Source organism: Carcharodon carcharias, chromosome 23, assembly GCF_017639515.1.
Source record: "Carcharodon carcharias isolate sCarCar2 chromosome 23, sCarCar2.pri, whole genome shotgun sequence".
Classification (NCBI taxonomy): domain Eukaryota; kingdom Metazoa; phylum Chordata; class Chondrichthyes; order Lamniformes; family Lamnidae; genus Carcharodon; species Carcharodon carcharias.
Genome location: NC_054489.1, coordinates 5,310,267 through 5,331,015, shown reverse-complemented (window position 1 = coordinate 5,331,015; position 20,749 = coordinate 5,310,267). Strand labels below are relative to the sequence as shown.

Below are 20,749 nucleotides of genomic sequence, written 5' to 3'. Positions count from 1 at the left end.
ATTATTTGAAGGGGCTGCTCCTCAAGCTCCTGATCTTTGGTAACCAGCGTGGGTGGAAGAGTGTGCAGGTAGGTCACAAGACTTCCTTCTGTGATCTGCTCCCAGGCTGTGATCTTGGTACCAGGCTGGGCATAGCGGGTGGAAGTTGTTCTCTCTGCCTGCATTGGCTCTCTTCCACAACCATGTCGCATGCTTTGGTATCCCTGAAAAGGGGGGCGGGGGGGGGGAGCATGGTGTCTGCTGGTCCACTTGAAGCTTTCTGAGCCCAATGGGTACTGCAGTAACTGAATAGCATCATTGAGATCGGAAGCAAAATTATAAGTTGATAAGTTATTTATGTTAGTTATTTTTTATTCTTTCACAGGATTTGGGCATCACTAGCTAGGCCAGCACTTACTGTCAATTCCTAATTTGGAACTTACTGTTTGTGCCCCCAAAAATGAGGGACCTTACAAAAGTTGCATTTATAGCACCTTGAACATAGTTAAAACATACCAAGATGCTTCACAGGAGCTTAAATCAGACAAAATTTGACACAAGCCACATAAGGAGATATTAGAACAGATGACCAAAAGCTCAGTCAAAGAGGTAGGTTTTGAGGAGGGTCTTAAAGGAGGAGAGAGGTGGAGGGATTTGGAGGAATTCTAAGAACTTGGGGCTCAGTCAGTTGAAGGCACAATTGCCAATGATGGAATGATTTTTCAAATTCATTCACAGGATGTGGGCTTGGTTGGCTGGCCAACATTTATTGCCCATCCAAATGCCTTTGAGAAGGTGGTGGGGAGTTGCTTTCTTGAACCGCTGCAGTCTATGTGGTGTAGTAGGTACACCCACAGTGCTGTTAGGGAGGGAGTTCCAGGATTTCAATCCAGCGACAATGAAGGAACAGTGATATATTTCCAAGTCAGGATGGTGAGTGGCTTGCAGGGGGATTTCCAGGCGGTGGTTTTCCTGTACCTCAGCTGCCCTTGTCCTTCTAGATGATAGAGGTTGCTTTTGGAAGGAGCCTCGGTGAATTCCACACACCATCCTGACTTGGAAATATATCACCGTTCCTTCACTGTTGCTGGATCGAAATCCTGGAACTCCCTCCCTAACAGCACTGTGGGTGTACCTACACCACATAGACTGCAGCGGTTCAAGAAAGCAACTCCCCACCACCTTCTCAAAAGAAATCAGTGATGCTCAAGGGGCAGAATCAGAGGTGCATAGAAATCACCTGAAGGATTGTAGGGCTGGAGGAGATTACAGAGATAAAGAGGGGCAAGGCCATGGAGAGATTTAAAAACAAGGATGAGAATTTTAAGGTCAAGGCGTTGTTAGAGTAGGAGCCAGTGTAGGTCAGCGAGCAGGGGGGTTAACAGACAAGAGCTTTAGATGTACTCAAGTTTAAATAAAAACCCGGCCTGGAGAGCACTGAAGGAGTTGACGGTTTCGTTGATTCCTTTTGATGATTTAATGATCCTAATTGACAGATCCTAGCAATCTGCAATCACTCAAAGCAACAAAAAATCCCTCTAAATAATGAGCTTTTAAAATCAAAAAATGAACATACAACAGTAAACTAACCACTTAAAGCTGGAGCCAAGGTACAGCAGTTAATAATTAGCCCGGCTTTTATTCAGTAGGCCCCAATTAAAAGCCGAGAATTTACCTCAGGACAGTTGTTCCGGAATGCAGCAACAGCAGCTTCCCCGCCCCCAACCCCGGGTCCGCCTCCCCCAGGGCTCCGGCTACTCGCCCATTCCCGCAGATTAGTTCCGACTCCCCGGCAGCCACCATCTTCAGCGGCAACATGGGTAAAGCATTTCCACTCTTTTAATTTTAAAACAAAAAATACATTTTCACTTTTCTTCCCTCTCGGGACTGCTTCATTTTGTCTATTCTCTCTTTTTTTAAATTTGCAGCCGGCTGTAGAGAGGTTATTTGGAAGGAGGAGGGAGGTTGTGTGTGAGGGGAGGGCGGCCTCGGGCTTTATTGTGTGTCGGGGTTTTGGTGCCGATCCCTCGGCCTAGGCCGCGGCCTTACTTATTTATCATTCATCCAGTGTCTTTCCTTCTCTCAGTCGCGGTTATCATCGCCGCCCGCGGTGAAAGTCATGATTTTTAAAATCCCACACGGTAGTTTTTATTTTAATAAATGTTCATTTTTTTAATACATAAACTTGCTTTGATTCATGCGCATGCGCATTTACAATGCAGGAGCAGAAAGAGAAATGTTTTATACTCAGATTTTATTTAATTTATGCAGCTGGTTTTAAATGCATTTAAACACCCGATGGTTTTTGATGTTTTTGCATGCTTTTTTTTTCAACACGGGTTTTTTTTTTTGAATGGCATTTTTTTCAAATCCGTTTCTGCCGCGCGCGGTTTGTAGTCCGTCAGCGGCGGCGTCTCACTGCGCATGAGCGGGCGCTCAAGCGGCAAACAGCGATTAAATTCTCATTTTCCGAAATGGTGTTGCCGATCCTCGGGCACATGGGAGGATTGGGGACGGGAATCTGAACGAAGCCTGGGTTGATTCGGGCTTTGAGGGCCGGTTCGGCCGACGCGGTTAGGCGGCGTCGCGGGGGCCGCTGGGGGCCGGCGCCGAGCAGCAGGAACTACAACTCCCGGCATTCACCGCGGCGACCGCCATGTTGGAATTTCCCGCGCTTGCGCAGTGGCCGCGCTCGGTCACCGTGGCGGGTTGCGAAGAAGCCTTTTGTTTGTGTGTGTGTTTCTTTTAAATTTTACCAAACAGATTTTATATTTTTGCGAGATTTGTTTTCTTAGACATAATAATCGTGGGATTTGAAGACGGTTTAAATACAATTATTACCGTCGGCCGCTCCTTTTTATAAAAGGTACGGGTTTGCATTTTAAACGTTACCTTTTTAAAGTTGCAAACACCACCTGCAGCTTAACGGGACTCGTTACATTAACTAGAAAAATATATATCCACTTCACTGAATCCACCTTCATTCCCCGCCCAATTTAAGGCGTCAGTTGTGGCTCAGTGGGTGGCATTCTGGCCTTTCGGGTCAGAAGGTTGTGGGTTCAAGCCCCACTCCAGAGACTTGAGTATAGTATCGTGGCTGACACTGTTGCAGTACTGATGGAGTGCTGCATTGTCTGAGGTGCTATATTTTTGGTGAGACATTAAACAGAGACTCTGTCTGTTCTCTCAGTTGGATGTAAAAGATCTTGTGGCCACTAATTTGAAGAATAGGGCATAGAGCTCCCTCGTGTCTTGGACAATATTGGACCCCTCCACCAACATCACAAAAGCAAAATAATAGAAACCTAAGTGGACAGTTGTTAATCTGAGAGAAAAATACTGCAGATGTTGGAAATTTGAAATGTCAGAAAAGGCTGGAAATACTCAAGCTGGTGGTATCTGTGGAGAGAGAAACAGAGTTAATGTTTCAGGACAAGGGTGTTTTTTAGATCAGAAACAGTATTTTATCTGGTCTGTATCACATTGTTTGTTGTGGTGACTTCCCCCCAGGAATTAGTCAGCATCATTCATTCAATAATTTACTGTGCTGTGAATTGTGTGTTTTTAAAGTGTATGACCTGACCCACACAGCAGGGAAGGAAGAGAGCTCCTTTTCAGATGCACCCTCGTTGCCCAGATCATCGGTAGAGACCTGGCAGCAAGGTGCTCTTCAACTGGTGCCATAATATACTGCGCCTTTCACAAACTCAGATCATCGCAAAGCACTTTCTAACCAATTAAGTAGTTTTAAAGTATAGTCACTGTTCTACTGTAGAAAATGTAGCAACCAATTTTCCCACAGTAAGCTCCTACAAACAGCAATATGAGAATAAAAATGCCTGGAAAAACTCAGCAGGTCTGGCAGCATCTGCGGAGAGGAACACAGTTAACGTTTCGAGTCCGTATGACTCTTCAACAGAAGAGTCATATGGACTCGAAACATTAACTGTGTTCCTCTCCGCAGATAATGCCAGACCTGTTGAGTTTTTCCAGGTATTTTTATTTTTATTTTTGTTTTGGATTTCCAGCATCTGCAGTTTTTTTGCTTTTATCTTAGCAATATGAGAATGGTCAGATAGCCTTTAGTGATGTTTGTTAAAGGATAAATATTGATTAAGGACACCAGGGAGCACTCGCCTGCTTTTCAGAATTGTTATGGGATGTTTTATGTCCCTCTGAGAGGGCTGATTGCACCTCAGTTTAACATCTCATCCAAAAGGCGTTGCATCCAGCAGTACAGCACTCCTTCAGCATTTTCTTCAAGTGTCAGCCTGGATGAGTGGGATTTGAATCCATGATCTTCTGAATCCAAAATGAGAATGCTACCAGTGAGACACGGTTGACCCTTTAATCAAAGCCTCTGTAACAGAGTAACCTGCTGTTGCTCTGCTCAGTGAGGTGATGCACCCAAGTTGCTGTGCTTTCATGTTATTTAAGTGGAATACTCTGAAGGTGTTGCCAGGATACAGTGGAATGTGGCATGCAATGTCAGTGGTGTGATGCAGCACGGGATCACATTGAAACCACTATTTTAGTCAGGATTAGCTTTAGGCCTATCACATTAACTGGAGCTCAGCCACGAATAATAAGTTTTAAACTAAAATGACCCCTCAAAAGCTAAATTTGCAAAACAAAATTATCCCTCCAAGGGGGAGAAGCTAAGGAGAGTGTGAGATGTTTTTTAATGAGAAATCTCACTGCAGAGCAGTGGGACTCTGAAGTAAAGCAGCTTTTTTGCTGGTGCTGTTTTAATTCCAATTCCAGGAGATCTGTTTGTGAGCTGGTTTCCAAGGGTTGGGGTAACACCTGGTTCCGTCATCCTGTTAATGCATTCATTGTCTCGTGAGTCTCCAATCAGTCAGAGTGCCCTGGTTTAGTGCAATGTTTAGTAGGGTAAATATAGACTCATGACACAAGCCTCCCAGTTAAATTATAATGGTGTCTGGAACAAAGATTTTGTAAAACCATTGGTTTGGTTTGTACTGAAAGGAGTCTGTGTGCATGTGCCATGGTTAGGTTACAACTAGGCCTGGGGGTTGGTGGATTGGGGGGGTGGTGTGGGTGGATGGTTGCGGTATATTGTGACTCTAGTAATTTCATCCTTAAAATCCCACTGTTGTTTTTAAGAAGTTGCTTTCCTTGTGACATGGGAATGAATTTCACAAGGTTCACCTTAAGGTTGGAGGTTTGACTCAAGATCTGCCTCCCTGCACTTGTACCCCAGCAGCTGCAAGTTATGAACAGTTGAAACTGGGCTACAAACTGTAAATTTCTGCCAGCCAGCCTGGGGCTAATCTATATTGCTGGTTTGATTATGACAGCACATTGTGAGTGTGTGTCAGGGCTGCAGTCTTTCCTGGGACAGAGAGACAGCTTTCCTCTTGTATTGCCATGGCTGCTGCAGTTTCTCCCTGCCTCAGTCAGCATCTCCATGTCTGCACCAATTCCTATTTTTTTTTAAGAATCAGCCATCTCAAGCCAAACAGACAGTCTTACAACAGTTTTGAAAAATGTTCTAAGCAGGCCATTAGATAATCAGACTGTTGACCACCCATGCTAGGCACACATCTGTGAATATTCATGTTTCACAGCAAGAAACTTGTCTTTCTCTGGGTTTTGCAATATAAAGAACTGAATGTAAAGTTTGTTGCTGATGGGAATTGAGAAGATGTCAGTGAGAGATGATACTGAAACCTCTGAATTGGTAATGGCTGTGAGTAATCTTGGCTGAAATATTCAACATATTCTTCTAACTCTTCTGACGTTTGCTTTCACTGTTTAATGTTGGTTTGTTATTGCAGTTCCTCCCAGGTGTCGTGCTTATTTAATGCAGTGGACTTGATGCGATATCTGGCCACATTCAGCAAAAAATATTAAAATCTCAATGCAAGAATATATTTTATTTCCTACACTGCAACAGCGATTGCCTGCAATGTTGTTTTTGGATGCCCTGAGGTTGTGAAAGGTGCTGTCTATAAAATGATGGTTGCTGCTACAATACCTGTCATCTCTTGGCCAGTTTAGGAGCAGGGGTAGGCCATTCGACCCTTTGAACTCCTGACACTTCTGAAATCTGTGGCTTACACACTCAAATGAATTTCCTCTGTGACAATGAATATTGATGTTGGGACATGTTAACTGTTCATGAAACCCAGTCTTCCTCTTAGGCCCATTAGAAGCAAATTTACTGGTCAACTTTGAACTTGGTTGATTATCTTGAGCACATAGGGAGAAGAAGAATGAGAGATAAATATTCATTTTCCTCTGATATTTGAGAATGGAGTATTCAGTTGTTCTTTCCTTAATTTGTTCTTGGGATGTGGCAGAGCTGCATTTATTTCCACATCCCTATTCACCAATAAGCAGTTTGATACAATTGAAAGAGAGTTTTGCATTTGTATATCACCTTTTCTGACCTCGGGATGTCCCAAAATGCATCATAGCCAATGAAGTACCCTGTTTTGTAGTCTCTTAACAATGTAGGAAACATTGCAGCCAATTTGCTCACAGTAACGTCCTGTAAACAGCAATAGGCTATTGACCAGTGAATCTATTTTGGTGATATTGATTTGAGATAAATATTGGCCAGGAAATCGAGAAGAACTTGCTCTACTCTTCTTTGAAATGGTGCCATAGGATCCTTTGTGCCCACCTGAGTGGGCCAACAAGGACTTTGGCTTAACATCTGAAAGGCAGCACCTCACCTATTGCAGCGCACTCAGTAATGCATTGGAGCAGCAGTATGGATTATTGGCTGAAGTTTCTGAAGTGGGTCTCGAACTCTCAGCCTTCTGATTATTGGGTATTTGGACCAATGATGACTCCGTCTGCCTTCTACCCCCACCCAAGTCCCATCAGTAATGTGGGATTGGCAGGGAAAGTCAGAACAGTTTCTCCGTGGAATGCTTGCTGTGTTGCAAAGATTTAAACAAACAATTGAACTTTCATTCAGTACAACGCTGGTCAGAAAACCATATCAGTCTCAAATGAAAATGAGAAAACACCCAGTAAATGCATCAGACTAAATCAAGATGACAACTGAATTAAAATGGGCAGACAGAAGACCAGGTGCAATCTCCCCACGGCCACACTGCTGGGCAAGAACAAAGCGCAACATGGAAGCTGGCCAGAGTGCCCGAGGCTCATGGTGCTGATGCGGCAGTTGATTTGTAAAGTTTTTTAAATAGTTCAGGAAAAAATTCCTATAACACTTTAAATGTAAGCTTGTTGCATAATATTAAAGCAATTTTGAAACAGCAAAATGTGCCAGATAACTTAACAGTTGATAACCAGAACAGCAGTTTGAAATGCCAACCATTTACAACAGATTAAACCACCTCCAGGGACAGCTGAGCAAGGGAATGAGCAGAAGATCAGGGTCTAAATGGTGAGAAACCAGGAACAGTAGAGAGGCAGCGATTTGGGAGTCATTAGGAAGAAAAAGCAGTCATATGGCTAATGAAATGTTAGCCTTTATTTCAACCTGGTGGAAGTGATGCTTCAGCTGAACAAATCCTTGGTTAGACCCTGTCTGGAGTACTGCATTCCGTTCTGCTCACCCCACCTAAGGAAAAAGATATTGGCCTTGGGGGTACAACATTGATTCACCAGAATGATGCAGAGAATTAGAGGGTTAAATTTATAAGGACACTTGCATAAATTTGGCTTGTTTTTCCATAAGTTTAGAACATTGGGAGATGATCTGATTGAGAGGTTTGAAAAGTTAAAGGGATTTGATAGGGTAGATACAGAAACTTCTCTGGGGGGAATCGAGAACAAGAAGGCATAATCGAAGGCTAATAAAAATTTGGAACTCTCCCTCAAAAGGCTGGGGGACAATTGGAGTGTTCAAGATTGTGTTTTTTTTTAATTGGGTAACGATGTAGGGAGATATGGAATTAAGCTGAGGTGGACTAATTGAAAGTTGAAGGGCACTCTTATTGAAGTTATAGGCAGGACTCATAGCTGTGCATTCAAGGGCACATATTCCCTAAATGGAGTAGGGATTTGGATGGCTCCAGATGCTGCTTCAAGCGGATGTGGGGTGTAGCTGTGATCTGATTCCTGTGATAGAGCCGCTTCTTGCTGCTTTATTGGATGGTGACCCTCAGCAGCTGGATCCTACCAGACCTCTGTGCATCTAGCATTTAGCCTGGGGTGGAAAGAGGTGATACTGGCGGCTGCTGCCTTCTTACTTGTCGACTGCTCTGGGAGGGGTACAAAGACATAGGTGCTGACTCAGACAGTTGTGGGGTTTTTTGGCAGTTGGTTGAGCTTCCTGTGCAACTGCCTGACACTATCCAGCCCAAACAAACGAGCATTATCTGTGACAGATGCCCCCTATGCTCTTGCACCATCCTCCCTTGTAGGCGCAGACTCTTGTAGGAACATAGGAGCAGGAGTAGACCATTCGGCCCCTCAAGACTGCTGTGTCATTCACAAAGAGATCATGGCTGATGTTCTGCCTCAAGGCCATTTTCCCGTACTATCCCCATATCGCTTGATGCCTATAACATCTAAAATCTGTCGACCCCTGCCTTGAACATAATGACTGAGCCTCCACAGCTCTCTGGGGTAGAGAATTCCAAAGATTTGCCACCCTCTGAGTAAAGAAATTCCTCCTCATCTCAGTCCTAAAGGGCCTACCTCTTATTCTGAGACCTGTGTCCCCCTAGTTCTAGACTCCCCAGCCAGGGGAAACATCCTTCCTGCATCTACGCTGTCGAGCTCTGGTAAGAATTTTGTATGTTTGAATGAGATCACCACCTCTCATTCTTCTACACACAAGAATACAGGCCCATCCCCCTCAATCTCACCTCATAGGACAATCCTGTCATCTCAGTAATCAATCTGGTGAACCTAGCCTCCAAGGCAAGTCTATCCTTTATCTTGGGTAAAGGCTCTATACAATTGCAGCAAGACTTCTTTACTCATGTACGCAAGTCCTCTTGCAGTAAAGGCCTGCTCTTAGTCATCCTTAAACTGGGCCTAACATCAATGCAACCTCATGGGGGCTAGGGTGACCCCACTGCACCCCTCGACGCTTGTGGGGGTGATAGCTGCAGCTCCATACTCGTGGCTGGTTTGTGGTAACTAGTACAGTGTGGGAGAGGTTGGGAACTGGGGAAGCAGTATGATGGGAGCTTTGAGTGAGGAACAGCTGTTGATCTGATAGGGTACTATCAGTCATTGGAAGGTTTTCGTCAGCTTCAAATTTATCAACAAGCTATCCTGAGAAGGCTTGCTATCCTTTTGGATCTGACTTGAGCAAACGAGCCTATTGCACCTTGAAAGTACCTAATGCCCCTTGATTAGGACAACTGCTTGCCAGTACAAACTGTGGAGATTCAATTCTCTTGAGTTCTGACTTGAAGACCTGAGAATACTCACCTTGCCTCCCATGGTTAGGTTGTTGCATTTCTTTCTGCATCAGTTACTGTCTGTGGAATATGAAGCTCAGCGCTTTGACTACCTGGGTAGCCTGTGCCCTCTCATTCCCCCATCCGTTGATTTCGCTGACCTATCCAGTAGGATATCCAATCTTGCGATCTTTTTCTGGGGGTGATGTACAGGTAATAAAGATTATCTTTTCCAGCTTTTTTTTAATATATAAACTTGTTATAAACTTAGAAGTTGCAGCTTTCGGTGCTCTGTCACAATCTGAGTATTGGTGCCTATAATGTCATGCACTTGCTCTGCAGGATCAGCATTGGCTGTGCTGTATACAAGCTCACTCATCTGTTACTAACCTCACTATGTCTAACTACTCTACTCCAGCAAAATGCCGTGTAAATAAAATGCAGTAACTGGGAGTGCAAATAACTCAGCGTTATAGCAGATTCCAGCCCAATATAGAGTTGCATATTGACACCACCCTGTCAGCCAAGACTGTAGGACTTATAGCAACAAGAGTCTCTATTTAAAAGCAGCAAAACACAATGACAGCAGAATAGTTATGTAAGACACATGGTGTAAAATCAATCACAGTCACTCTAAGCGCATCTGCAGGTGAGACAGGGGAATTCCCCGATCATCTCTATTCTGCCCAGAGCTTGCGGTTTCACTATAAGCAGCCAAAAAAATCCACAATTTGTCTTTATTCTGTAAATTGACTTTTTTGACTGCCCAACACTCTTTCCTCTGAAATTTAAGCCGATTTTATTTAACTGTTTTTATAAAGGGAACACAATTGCCCTTGAATGCAGCCAAGAAGCTGATGGATGGGGAGGAGAAATAGGACTCGCTGAACTTGGAGAATCGATTTGAGGGCGAGGGGTGGGATGTTGGCTGGTCCCTGTGATGAGTTGAAAGTGCAAGTGACATGTAAATCTAGAACTCCCATTTTGTTTTCAGCCTCTCCAACTGTGTATCGACAGTTTTTACATCTCAACTGTATGTAAACTGGGCTGTTACACAAGCTCGGTTCCCCTCCTTTACTGCAACTCTGACCGATGTTGGGATTATGTTCCACAGGAGGGCTGGAGCTTGTCAAAGTCTTTTATTGGGAATTGGGGCTTTAAAGAGGAGGCAGTGAATTTCTGTTTTAAATTGCACTGTTGTGAAGTGAGGCACAGGTCAAATGTGGAGCAAAGCTCCTTCTGCGCTGCCCTGCCAATGCTCTTTTCAACTCTCTATACCTCCACACCACTGCCACACACTATTATATATGTACAACAACTTGCATTTATATAACATCTTTAATGCATTAAGACACCCCAAGATGCTTCACGGGAACAATGTTTCAAACAATATTTGAAACCAAGTCATGTAAGGAGATACGAGGACAGATGACCAAAAGCTTGGCTGAAGAATTAGGTTTTAAGTAGCACCTTTAAAGGAGGAGAGAAGGGCAGAGAGTCAGAGGTTTAGGAAGAAATTCCTTGGAATAGCTGCCAATGGTGGAGCAATGAAAATCAGGATATGCAAGAGGCCAGAAGCAGAGGAGTACAGAGAAGTCAGAGTGTTAAGAGATGGGTAAGGTCATGAAAAGGTTTGAAAACATGAATGAGAATTTCAAAATTGTCAATTCCTCACATCCTGTTGCAGTTGTAGTTGCTGCTCAGTTACAGAGTATTTGTACAGTTTCATACTAGCAGTTTGGAGGATTCTCTTCTTTAAATAGAGAGTATGGGGTGGTAGTGCGTTCTGATTGACAGCAGTCCTCTTTGAATTGCTTGTCCAAATTCTAGCTCTAATTAACTTTTTTTTTAAACAGCCTCAGCCTCACTTCTCAATTTAAGACTGGACACAATGGGGAAAAAGCAAAACAAGAAAAAGGTGGAAGAGGTTCTAGAGGAGGAGGAGGAAGAGTACGTCGTGGAAAAAGTACTGGACAGGCGTATTGTAAAAGGAAAAGTGGAATATCTGCTGAAGTGGAAAGGATTCTCGGAGTGAGTGATTGACAAATTTTGCTGGTTTCAGTTATGATCCCTGGCCTAGCTAAATGCCTGTTCTTCATATAGGTCTTGGAAGGAGGACAGCACAGATTCACCAGAATATTCCCAGGGTGCCAAAAATTAAATAACATAAACTACACCCCAGTCATTGAAGGGTTAGGAATAGGAACATTGGACTTGGGAGTAAGCCATTTGGCCCTTCGACCCTGCTCCACCATTCAGTAATATCATGGCAAATCTGGTTGTGGTCTCGATCTCCTGACTGGCCCCCCGTAACCCTTGACTCCTTTGTCTAACAAAAATTTATAACTCAGCCTTGAATAGATTTAAAAACCCAACCACCACTCCTTTCTGGGGAAGAGAATTTCCCCACTCCAATGATCCTCTGAGAGAAAGAAATTCTCCTCATCTCATCTCTGTCTTACAAGGGAGTCCTCTTAATCTTAAACCATGTCCCCAAGTTCTGCTTTCCCCTACAAGTGGAAACATCCTCCTGGTTTTCACTCTATCCAGTCCCCTCAGGATCTTTTTATGTTTCAATTAGTTCACCTCTTATTCTAAACTCCAATGGGTATAGGCTTAACCTGTTCAATCATTCTTCGTAAGATAAGCCCTTCTTCCCAGGAATGAGTCAAGTGAACCTTCTCTGAAACAAAAACAGAAATACCTGTAAAAACTCAGCAGGTCTGGCAGCATCGGCGGAGAAGAGCAAAGTTGACATTTCGAGTCCTCATGACCCTTCAACAGAACTAAGTAGAAATAGGAAAGGGGTGAAATGTAAGCTGGTTTAAGGGGGGGGAAGAAGTGGGGGTGGGGTGGTTGTTGGGACAAGCAAGCAGTGATAGGAGGAGATAACCAAAAGACGTCACAGACAAAAGAACAAAGAGGTGTTGAAGGTGGTGATATTATCTAAAAGAATGTGCTAATTAAGAGTGGAGAGCAGGCCAAGCAAGGTTGCTCTAGTGGGGGTGGGTTGAAATAAGCGATGGTGAAATACATTTAAAAATAATGGAAATAGGTGGGAAAAGAAAAATCTATATAAATTATTGGAAAAAACAAAAGGGAGGGGGAAGAAACGGAAAGGGGTTGGGGATGGGGTTCAAGATCTGTCGAAGGGTCATGAGGACTCGAAACGTCAACTCTTTTCTTCTCCGCCGATGCTGCCAGACCTGCTGAGTTTTTCCAGGTAATTCTGTTTTTGTTCAAGATCTAAAGTTGTTGAAGTCAATATTCAGTCCGGAAGGCTGTAAAGTGCCTAGTCGGAAGATAAGGTGCTGTTCCTCCAGTTTGCGTTGAGCTTCACTGGAACAATGCAGCAAGCCAAGGACAGACATGTGGGCATGAGAGCAGGGTGGAGTGTTGAAATGGCAAGCGACAGGAAGGTCTGGGTAATGCTTGCAGACAGACCGAAGGTGTTCTGCAAAGCGGTCACCCAGTCCGCGTTTGGTCTCTCCAATGTAGAGGAAACCGCATTGGGAGCAACAAATGCAATAGACTAAGTTGAGGGAAGTGCAAGTGAAATGCTGCTTCACTTGAAAGGAGTGTTTGGGCCCTTGGACAGTGAGGAGAGGGGAAGTAAAGGGGCAGGTGTTGCATCTTCTGCGGTTGCATGGGAAGGTGCCGTGGGAGGGGGTTGAGGAGTAGGGGGCGAACTGGAGGAACAGCATCTCATCTTCCGACTAGGCACTTTACAGCCTTCCGGACTGAATATTGAGTTCAACAACTTTAGATCTTGAACTCCATCCCCACCCCCTTTCCGTTTCTTCCTCCTCCCTTTTGTTTTTTCCAATAATTTATATAGATTTTTCTTTTCCCACCTATTTCCATTATTTTTAAATGTATTCCACCCATCGCTTATTTCACCCCACCCCCACTAGAGCTACCTTGCTTGGCCTGCTCTCCACTCTTAATTAGCACATTCTTGTAGATAATATCACCACCTTCAACACCTCTTTGTTCTTTTGTCTGTGACATCTTTTGGTTATCTCCTCCTATCACTGCTTGCTTGTCCCAACAACTCCTCCCCCCCCCCCCCTTAACCAGCTTATATTTCACCCCTTTCCTATTTCTACTTAGTTGTGTTGAAGGGTCACGAGGACTCGAAACGTCAGCTTTGCTCTTCTCCGCCGATGCTGCCAGACCTGCTGAGTTTTTCCAGGTATTTGTTTTTGTTTTGGATTTCCAGCATCCGCAGTTTTTGTTTTTATTTATTTGAACCTTCTCTGAACTGTTTCTAATGCAATTAAATCTTTTTTTCAAATAAGGACACCAAAACTGTACACTGTTCGCCAGCTGTGGTCACACCAAGGTTCTGTACAGCTGCAGTAAAACTTCCCTACTTTTTTTATTCCATTCCTCTGGCAATAAATGCCAACATTCCATTTGCCTTCCTAATGAGGGGCCAAATCTCCAAAATTAAATGGGAGATTTTGAACTGGTGTCAGGAGACTGGAGGCTATGGAATTCACATCCAGTGTTAGTGGTTGATGCTGGAATATGTCCGCATTCAGGATTAGATTGACTAGGAAGATGAATGAAAAGGTACAAAAAGAGGATGAATAAATGTGATTAGAGCTATTTGTTTGCAAAGAAAGTAAATAAGACACACAACCTGTCGGATTGAATGGCCTGTTTTGAGTTGTAACTTTCATTTATCGACTCCCTGGAATGTAGACAGTTAAAGGGCGATTTGATTAGGATTTTGAAAGGATGGGGCTAGATTGAAACATTTTCCATTGGGGTCTAGGACAAGGGAGCATAGTCAGACAGAATCAAAGCCAGTCTGTTCAGGAGAGAAATTAGCAAACACTTCTTCTAACAACAGGTAGTGGAGTTTGGAACTGATGCCCAAAAAAAGCAGTAGGTGCTATCTGAATTCATAATTGTTTTTTTTTTACCAGACAAGAATATGAATGGAGCTAAGGTGGTTACATGGAGTTAAGGTACAGATCCGCCATGTTTTTATTAAATGGTGGAACAGGCTTGAGGAGCTGAACAGCCTCCTCCTGTTCCCATGAGAGGTGTTCATCAGAAGGCTGTGTGCGTCATGAATATCATAGCTGAGCCGGGTCCTGTCCTCACCCCTAGAGCCATCTGCGTATTTATTATTCCAGGTCATTGGGTAAGGAGGGGGACATTCCTCTGTCACTATTGTGTTTAACTCTAGGAACACTGAATGGAATCCATTCCAATGTCGCCTTCACTGAGCAATCAGATTAAATCATCTTCCTTCTTAACCCCTCTGTTTTACCCACCCCCAAAAATATATTGGAACGCTAAAGTCCTCTGAACTGTCTTGGTGGTGGTGGAGGGGGGTGGCCAAGGTGAAGTCAGCCACCTCAGCACAGTCCAGAGGTTAAGTGAGGCCTCTCTCTCTCTCTCTTTTTTGGGTCTTCAGTTCTATACAACTGTACAGCACATTGATTCACTGGGTTGCTTGGTTATTCTATGAATGTTTTTTAGGAGATGAAAGATCAAATGATATGAGATTTTGAGAAAACCTGTAACCAGACATCACATTGGACAAGTGTTGAGTTACTGATTTGCCCTTGTGATTTCTCTGTGCCTGGTTGTGGGTGTACTGTCAGGAGAGTGGAGGCAAAATCCTTGTGGGTAATGGTGAGTCACACTGAAGTAGAGGTAGAGAGTTCTGCTCTGTTCAACATCTGCTGTGTTTCAGCTGCATCACTTTACCATGCAGGATGCTGCACAGTATCCACAGCCTGGCTTATTTTGTTGGTACCTCACTACTGTGTGTAAAAGTATGTATTTGATTTGCAAGTCTGATGCATTCTATGCTGTGCTAAAGGAAGCTAGATGCAGAACGTAATATAGTATCAATATGAATTCACAGCACTATGAAATTTATCCCCTACCATCTAACAAGTGTTTGTAAATTGGGTTAATTGCAATGATTCAAGTTGCTGGTGTCCTGTGGTCTGTAAACTTGAATTATTTTCCAGTGACGACAACACATGGGAGCCTGAGGAGAACCTTGACTGTCCTGATCTCATCGCAGAGTTCTTACAGTCTCAGAAAATAGCACATGATGGCATAGATAAAACAGAGGGGCCCAAACGGAAAGCAGAGTCTGATACTGAAACTGAGGAAAATAAAAACAAGAAGAGGAGAGAAGAGGTCAGTGAATGTATTACCTGCTCTTCCATCTCCAGTGTAGAACTGAGAATGCACAGTGTTTATTGAAGAGTAAAAGCCTAGGAAAATTTTCCACTTATTTCATGTTGCGAGAGGATAAATGGTCTTCTCCTTTGCTGTGATCTGAGGTTTTCTAGAATTATCCTGGTGAGGAAAGTTAATTTGTATCTGTCCATTCCCTCCATGTTTCTCTGTATCGTATGGTGGGGGTGAGGGATAGAATTGTGAATTCATTCTCTCCTTCATTCTTGTCACTTCTCTTGGGTTCCCATCAAACCAATGTGCAGGGCTTGGAATCAGACAGAGGAAAGTATCTGAATTGTCTACCTAGAGAATAAAGCAAATTTTGCAAAAACAGCTACTTATACTATCCCTTGGTGAGATGCTAGCTCATAACTTCAGGGGAGAGGAGGAGTAAGCAGGCTCATCTGTGGTCAAGATGCTCTTGGCAATGAAAGATTGAATCTTCTGGCAACCAGACGCTGGCTGTTTTGTAGTATCCAGGCCACTATTTATTGGTTCAGTCAGGCTAGGATGTTTGATGGGACCTGGAGGGTTAGCTAAGCTCTCGGATTCTCCAGATAACCCTGTAAGCTAGGGTGACCCTCACCCCCTTTTATTAGGCAAACCTGGCTCTGTGGATTTCTTGGTTTACCACAGCAATGACACCATTTTCCGCACCCCTCACTCTACCCTTGGCCGAGGTCTAATATGTTTCTCTTGCAGCAGGAGAAGCCACGGGGTTTTGCGAGAGGACTGGAGCCAGAGCGTATTATTGGGGCGACAGACTCAAGTGGAGAGCTCATGTTCCTCATGAAGTGGTGAGTTCCAGCTTTTAAGATTTATTTCTGACTGGTTTTAACCTCTCACTGAACAAAGTTGCTGTGCTAAGAGGCTAAAAGAGCTTAATCTATGGATGGGCTGGGTCCACAAAACTTCCCTGAAATAAACTAAATTAACAACATGAGCCAAAGGGTGGCTGAAGAGGAGTTTGAGAGAGAGAAATCGGAATGGAATCATACAGCATAGAAGGCCATTTGGCCTGTTGTACCTGCACTGACTCTGAAAAAGCGACCCAATTAGTTTCACTTCCCTGCTCTTTCTCCATAGCCCTGCAAATTTTTCCCCTGAAAAAATAGAAGTGTTTGGTGCTCTGGAAGATGATTGAAGGGAGATCCACCCTTCGTCACCTGGGCCATTACTGACTCCTGAACCTGAGCACAAAGCCTTTATCAAAAGTACGTATAAATGTGAGAAGTTAATGTCAGTTTAACTGATCTTGTTGGGTATGTTGTGTAAATGCAGAAACCAGACCAAGTCAGTTTAAAGTGGTTTCTAACAACAAACTTTTTGTTTTACTTTCTCCATTCTCCATCCAGGAAAAATTCTGACGAGGCTGATTTGGTTCCAGCAAAAGAGGCTAACGTCAAATGTCCCCAGGTGGTTATCTCGTTTTATGAGGAACGTCTGACGTGGCATTCGTACCCGTCTGAAGAGGAAGAAAAGAAGGAGGAAAAGTAACCAAGGGAGAGGAGCTCATGCACTTCCCGTTTACAACTTTACAAGACGAGAAAATAATCCCGACTTTTCAGAAAGTGGTTTTCAGTTGTACAGGTGTATAGTTCTCCGGGTGTACCTTTTCTCAATCCTTTCAGACCCATATCATTGTCAGCGTTTGTGAGGGGATGGGACAGGTTGTGTTTTTAAATACAGCATGATTTTTTTTTCCTCCAGGTTTTGAATAACAACTGACTGTAGAAGCCAGTGAATTGTAGATTAGTTACCTTGGCTTGTAGCGTAGGGTTTGAGTCCTTGAAGGGGAAAGGAATCCGTAGCAGTTGATGTGCCATTAAATAGTAGCCTCTTTTAATATGACATGCGGCGGTTTTGTTTGAAATTCTTTTTCCCCTCACCCCACCCTTTTCCTTCGCATGTTCCAGATCTGAAGGGCAGCTTGGGTGGAATTTATCTGACTGGTTGAGGTGTGGCAGCTACTTTAGAAAGCCCTAAATTGTTGTCTGCGAGTTGCATTTGCACCTTGCTTGGGGGGAATTTAGTGGCTCCAGCTCATGAGTATCCTGCCAATGGGAGCCTCATTTGATGCCAGCTCCCCCCACTCTTCACACATGAGCACCAAAACCTCTGCAGAGAAGCTGAGGAACACTGGATAGCAAAGGGGCTATGTGATACTAAACTAACTTGTGGGAGGAGCAGTAATTTTCACAGCCTCCCTCCCCTGGATTTGTGTCTTTGTTTTTAGATAGTGTTACAGTAAGAGTCTCCTCTTGTTGGTTGGTGCAGGCTACTTTACAATGAAATGATAAACCTCAATTAGTGGAGGGGACAGGCATTCTTAAACAGTCAGAAACTGTTGGGCAAGCATTCTTTAAGGGTCAAATTCTTGAGGTTGCTGATTGGCTTATTGCTTAAGATGGAGTCATTTGCACCAAAGCAGCTCATTGTTCTTGTGTCATAGGCAGCAGTTACATTTTTTTAATTTTATTTTTGTATTAATACCTGCTCATTCTTATAACTTCCACTGCCTAATGCTGGAATCCCTTGGGCCTGCCTGAGACGGAGGATGCAGACATGTAACACGGACAGGACTGTAGAAAGACATAGCAGACTGTGGTATTGGGACAGAGAAGAGGCAAATCTGTTTTTCAGGTGTGGGCCATTTTTTTTTGTGGTCAGATAGAGGTTTACACCTGAAGCATTACCTCATGTTTCACTGTGCCTTTCTAGCTTTCCTGCTCATATCACACACGTGGGTTTATGATGGTACAAGTTATGAGATTCCAACTAAGGCCCCACAGTGCATTCCCCACTATCTGTCTCACCATCCCTGGACCATTGACTTTTGAGGATGTGCATTCCAGTGCTCTGATAATTCCATCTTTATTTCCAGACAGTTGTGCAGTATGTGGCCAGAGGTTATCCAATTCATTGGTTGGTAAGGAGCACTAGAGTAGATACTAGGAGGAGTAAAGCTCACTCTGGGAATGTTGGCTAACATCCCAAGGAACTCTTCAGCTCATTTGGTCCCAGGATACCTGTTCATTATCAACTCAGTTGCTTGATTGGTCAAACTTCTTGCTTAACCAGTACTTTATATCTGTTCAACCTGTCTGAGTAGAGGAGGAGGGGGAAGTTGAGGTAGATATGTAAGTGCAGCACTGGGTGACTGGTTTACATCTCCCTTTCCTGAGATATAGATCTTAGGGAGTGTCACAGTCATTGGATGGCAAGTGGGGGATTGGTGAGGGGAGGATAGAATTTGGATTTACCTGCCCAAGTCAGTAACAAAATCACAAATCAAACCAAAAAACACAAGGCTGCCTTTTTTTTTAATTTCCCTGTAGGATTGTGATTCTTATTTGAATACTGGCTGTGGTTTGTTTGGTTGGAGGGGGGGGTAAGAGGAAGAAAGAACAATGTCATCCAATATAACCCATGTACTGTAGGTCTGAACAGGGATGTGGCTGCTTGTCCCCTGATGGTCCCTCCCAACTGGCTTGAACATCAGAAATCCAACACTGTCCTAATGCAGGAAAAGTATTGCTTCGACAAAGTGTTTTTGTGTTACTGGAGTAAGACTGATTATGTTTTCATTAGTAATCTTTTTAAATGTGATTGGGGGGGGGTGTTTGTCTGAGGTATTTGTGGAAGGAAATATATAAGCATGGAAACTAAAGTATTAGTGCCACTTTCCTAATTTTCATACATTGCAGCTCTTCTGTCCAATTCACATTTAATCATCAAATGTCTTTTAGACGGGGAGAACTGATTTTAGCTGGTTTTAAAGGATCTGTTTTGTAGAATTCCTATTAAGTATTGTGATAAATGCTCCTGCAACACCACACCCTGTGTGTTGTTTAACAGGCACGCAAATATTGTGTAATAAAACAGGAAAAACACTAACATTGCCTGAAATTTTTTTTGTGACTGGACAAGTGTCAAACTGAGAGCACAAAGTACCAAGGTTGCTGGAAACACTTGGGTCAGACAGCATCTGTGGAGTGTTTTAACATATCAGGTCAGTGATCCTTTGTGTATCTCTCTCTAGTTGCTCCCCCTGTTGAGTGTTTTCAGCCATTTTGCTTTGTTAGATTGCACCTTTTTCCTCCCCTCCCCATTAAAGCAATATGTGACCTCTATCTCTGGGCTGTGGATAGTTAAAACAGGCATGATTGCCCCCTACTGGTCAATACTGATTATTTTTTAAAGTGGATGTTGCGAGGACTGGGCCAGGTTCATGTGTGGAAATACTACTCTAAACATGGAAGAAAATTTCTGGAGTATTAAACCAAAGTTTCTCATGTAGTGCAGACATCTTGGATGTTTATGAAAATCTGTGCAATGTGAAAGGAAATCACTCTAGTTAATGTTGCATTGCAAAGAGAAATACTGAAATGATCTGTAAACTTCATCCTGATTCAGATCTAGACCAGGGGTGTTATTCCCAGTACCCTGGCCATCATTTATGTTTATTCCTTCAAGCTGTTTTATGGATGCATAAAATGTGTTTTTTACAACAGTATACCAGTATTTTACTGGCTGCGAAAGATTGAGATGTTCTGAATCTTGGGCACAAGTCTCCATTGTGTTAGATCAGCTGCATTCAGTACTTGTCATCGTGATAATTACAAATGATACACCTCTTACTATCTTTACAGCATTGGGCATTCAACCCATCGTACCCTGGTCATCTCCCTGGAAAGCAATGCGTCAGATCTATTCCCACGGGGGGGGTGGAGTTAAATGAGAATGCAAGATTTGGGGGCAGGGGAAGAGGAGAGAAGTTTGTAATCAATATAGCCAAGGGGTCTTTCCCTAAAGGTGTTTAGAGCTACCAGGTTCAAGAACCAGTCTTGATCACTTATTTTGCATACTGCATTTTGGTAGGTCCAAGTAGTGTTCAACAGGAGGTTTCCATGCTCAAGTTTGCCATAACATTGACTTCAGCCCCCATGAAATCTCATGGTGGCTGGAGTCAATGTTAAGGACTCCCTCCCCACTGTGCTGCCACCTCTGGGCAGTCTATCCTGCTGGTGGGACAGGATGCATCCAGGGTGACAGATATCTGGGTCATTGTCAGATATGATTTGGTGAGAATAGTGATGTCATACTGTTACTGGACTAGTATGTGGGACTGCTCTCAATTTTGTAGAAGGAATGATCCCTTCATTCCCAATGTGGACATGGTCAAGATCAGACAT

General features: G+C 43.5%; 2 protein-coding genes across 8 annotated transcripts in view; one reads left to right on the top strand and one right to left on the bottom strand.

Annotated features, from left to right (window-relative positions):
* LOC121268935 (sorting nexin-11-like) overlaps positions 1–1,731 on the bottom strand; it is a 114,322-nt gene extending 112,591 nt beyond the window's left edge. For 3 of the 5 annotated variants that reach the window (XM_041173220.1, XM_041173223.1, XM_041173225.1), the window contains exon 1: positions 1,655–1,731. The gene's annotated coding sequence lies outside the window, so the exon portion shown is untranslated. Of the gene's footprint in view, positions 1–1,569 lie in introns of all 5 variants that reach the window. The other 2 variants (XM_041173222.1, XM_041173224.1) reach the window with 1 other exon arrangement.
* Positions 1,721–19,451, top strand: cbx1b (chromobox homolog 1b (HP1 beta homolog Drosophila)). 3 transcript variants are annotated; one of them, XM_041173227.1, is made up of 5 exons: positions 1,721–1,799; positions 11,195–11,369; positions 15,338–15,512; positions 16,260–16,351; positions 16,910–19,451. In XM_041173227.1, the coding sequence occupies exons 1-5, from the start codon at positions 1,796–1,798 to the stop codon at positions 17,049–17,051; spliced, it is 588 nt and encodes a 195-aa protein (XP_041029161.1). In that variant the 5' UTR covers positions 1,721–1,795; the 3' UTR covers positions 17,052–19,451. The 3 variants fall into 3 exon arrangements, with proteins under 3 accessions (XP_041029161.1, XP_041029160.1, XP_041029162.1); XM_041173226.1 differs by having other exon boundaries at positions 16,257–16,351; XM_041173228.1 differs by lacking the exon at positions 1,721–1,799 and adding an exon at positions 2,715–2,845 and having other exon boundaries at positions 16,257–16,351.
* The last annotated feature ends 1,298 nt before the right edge of the window (positions 19,452–20,749 follow it).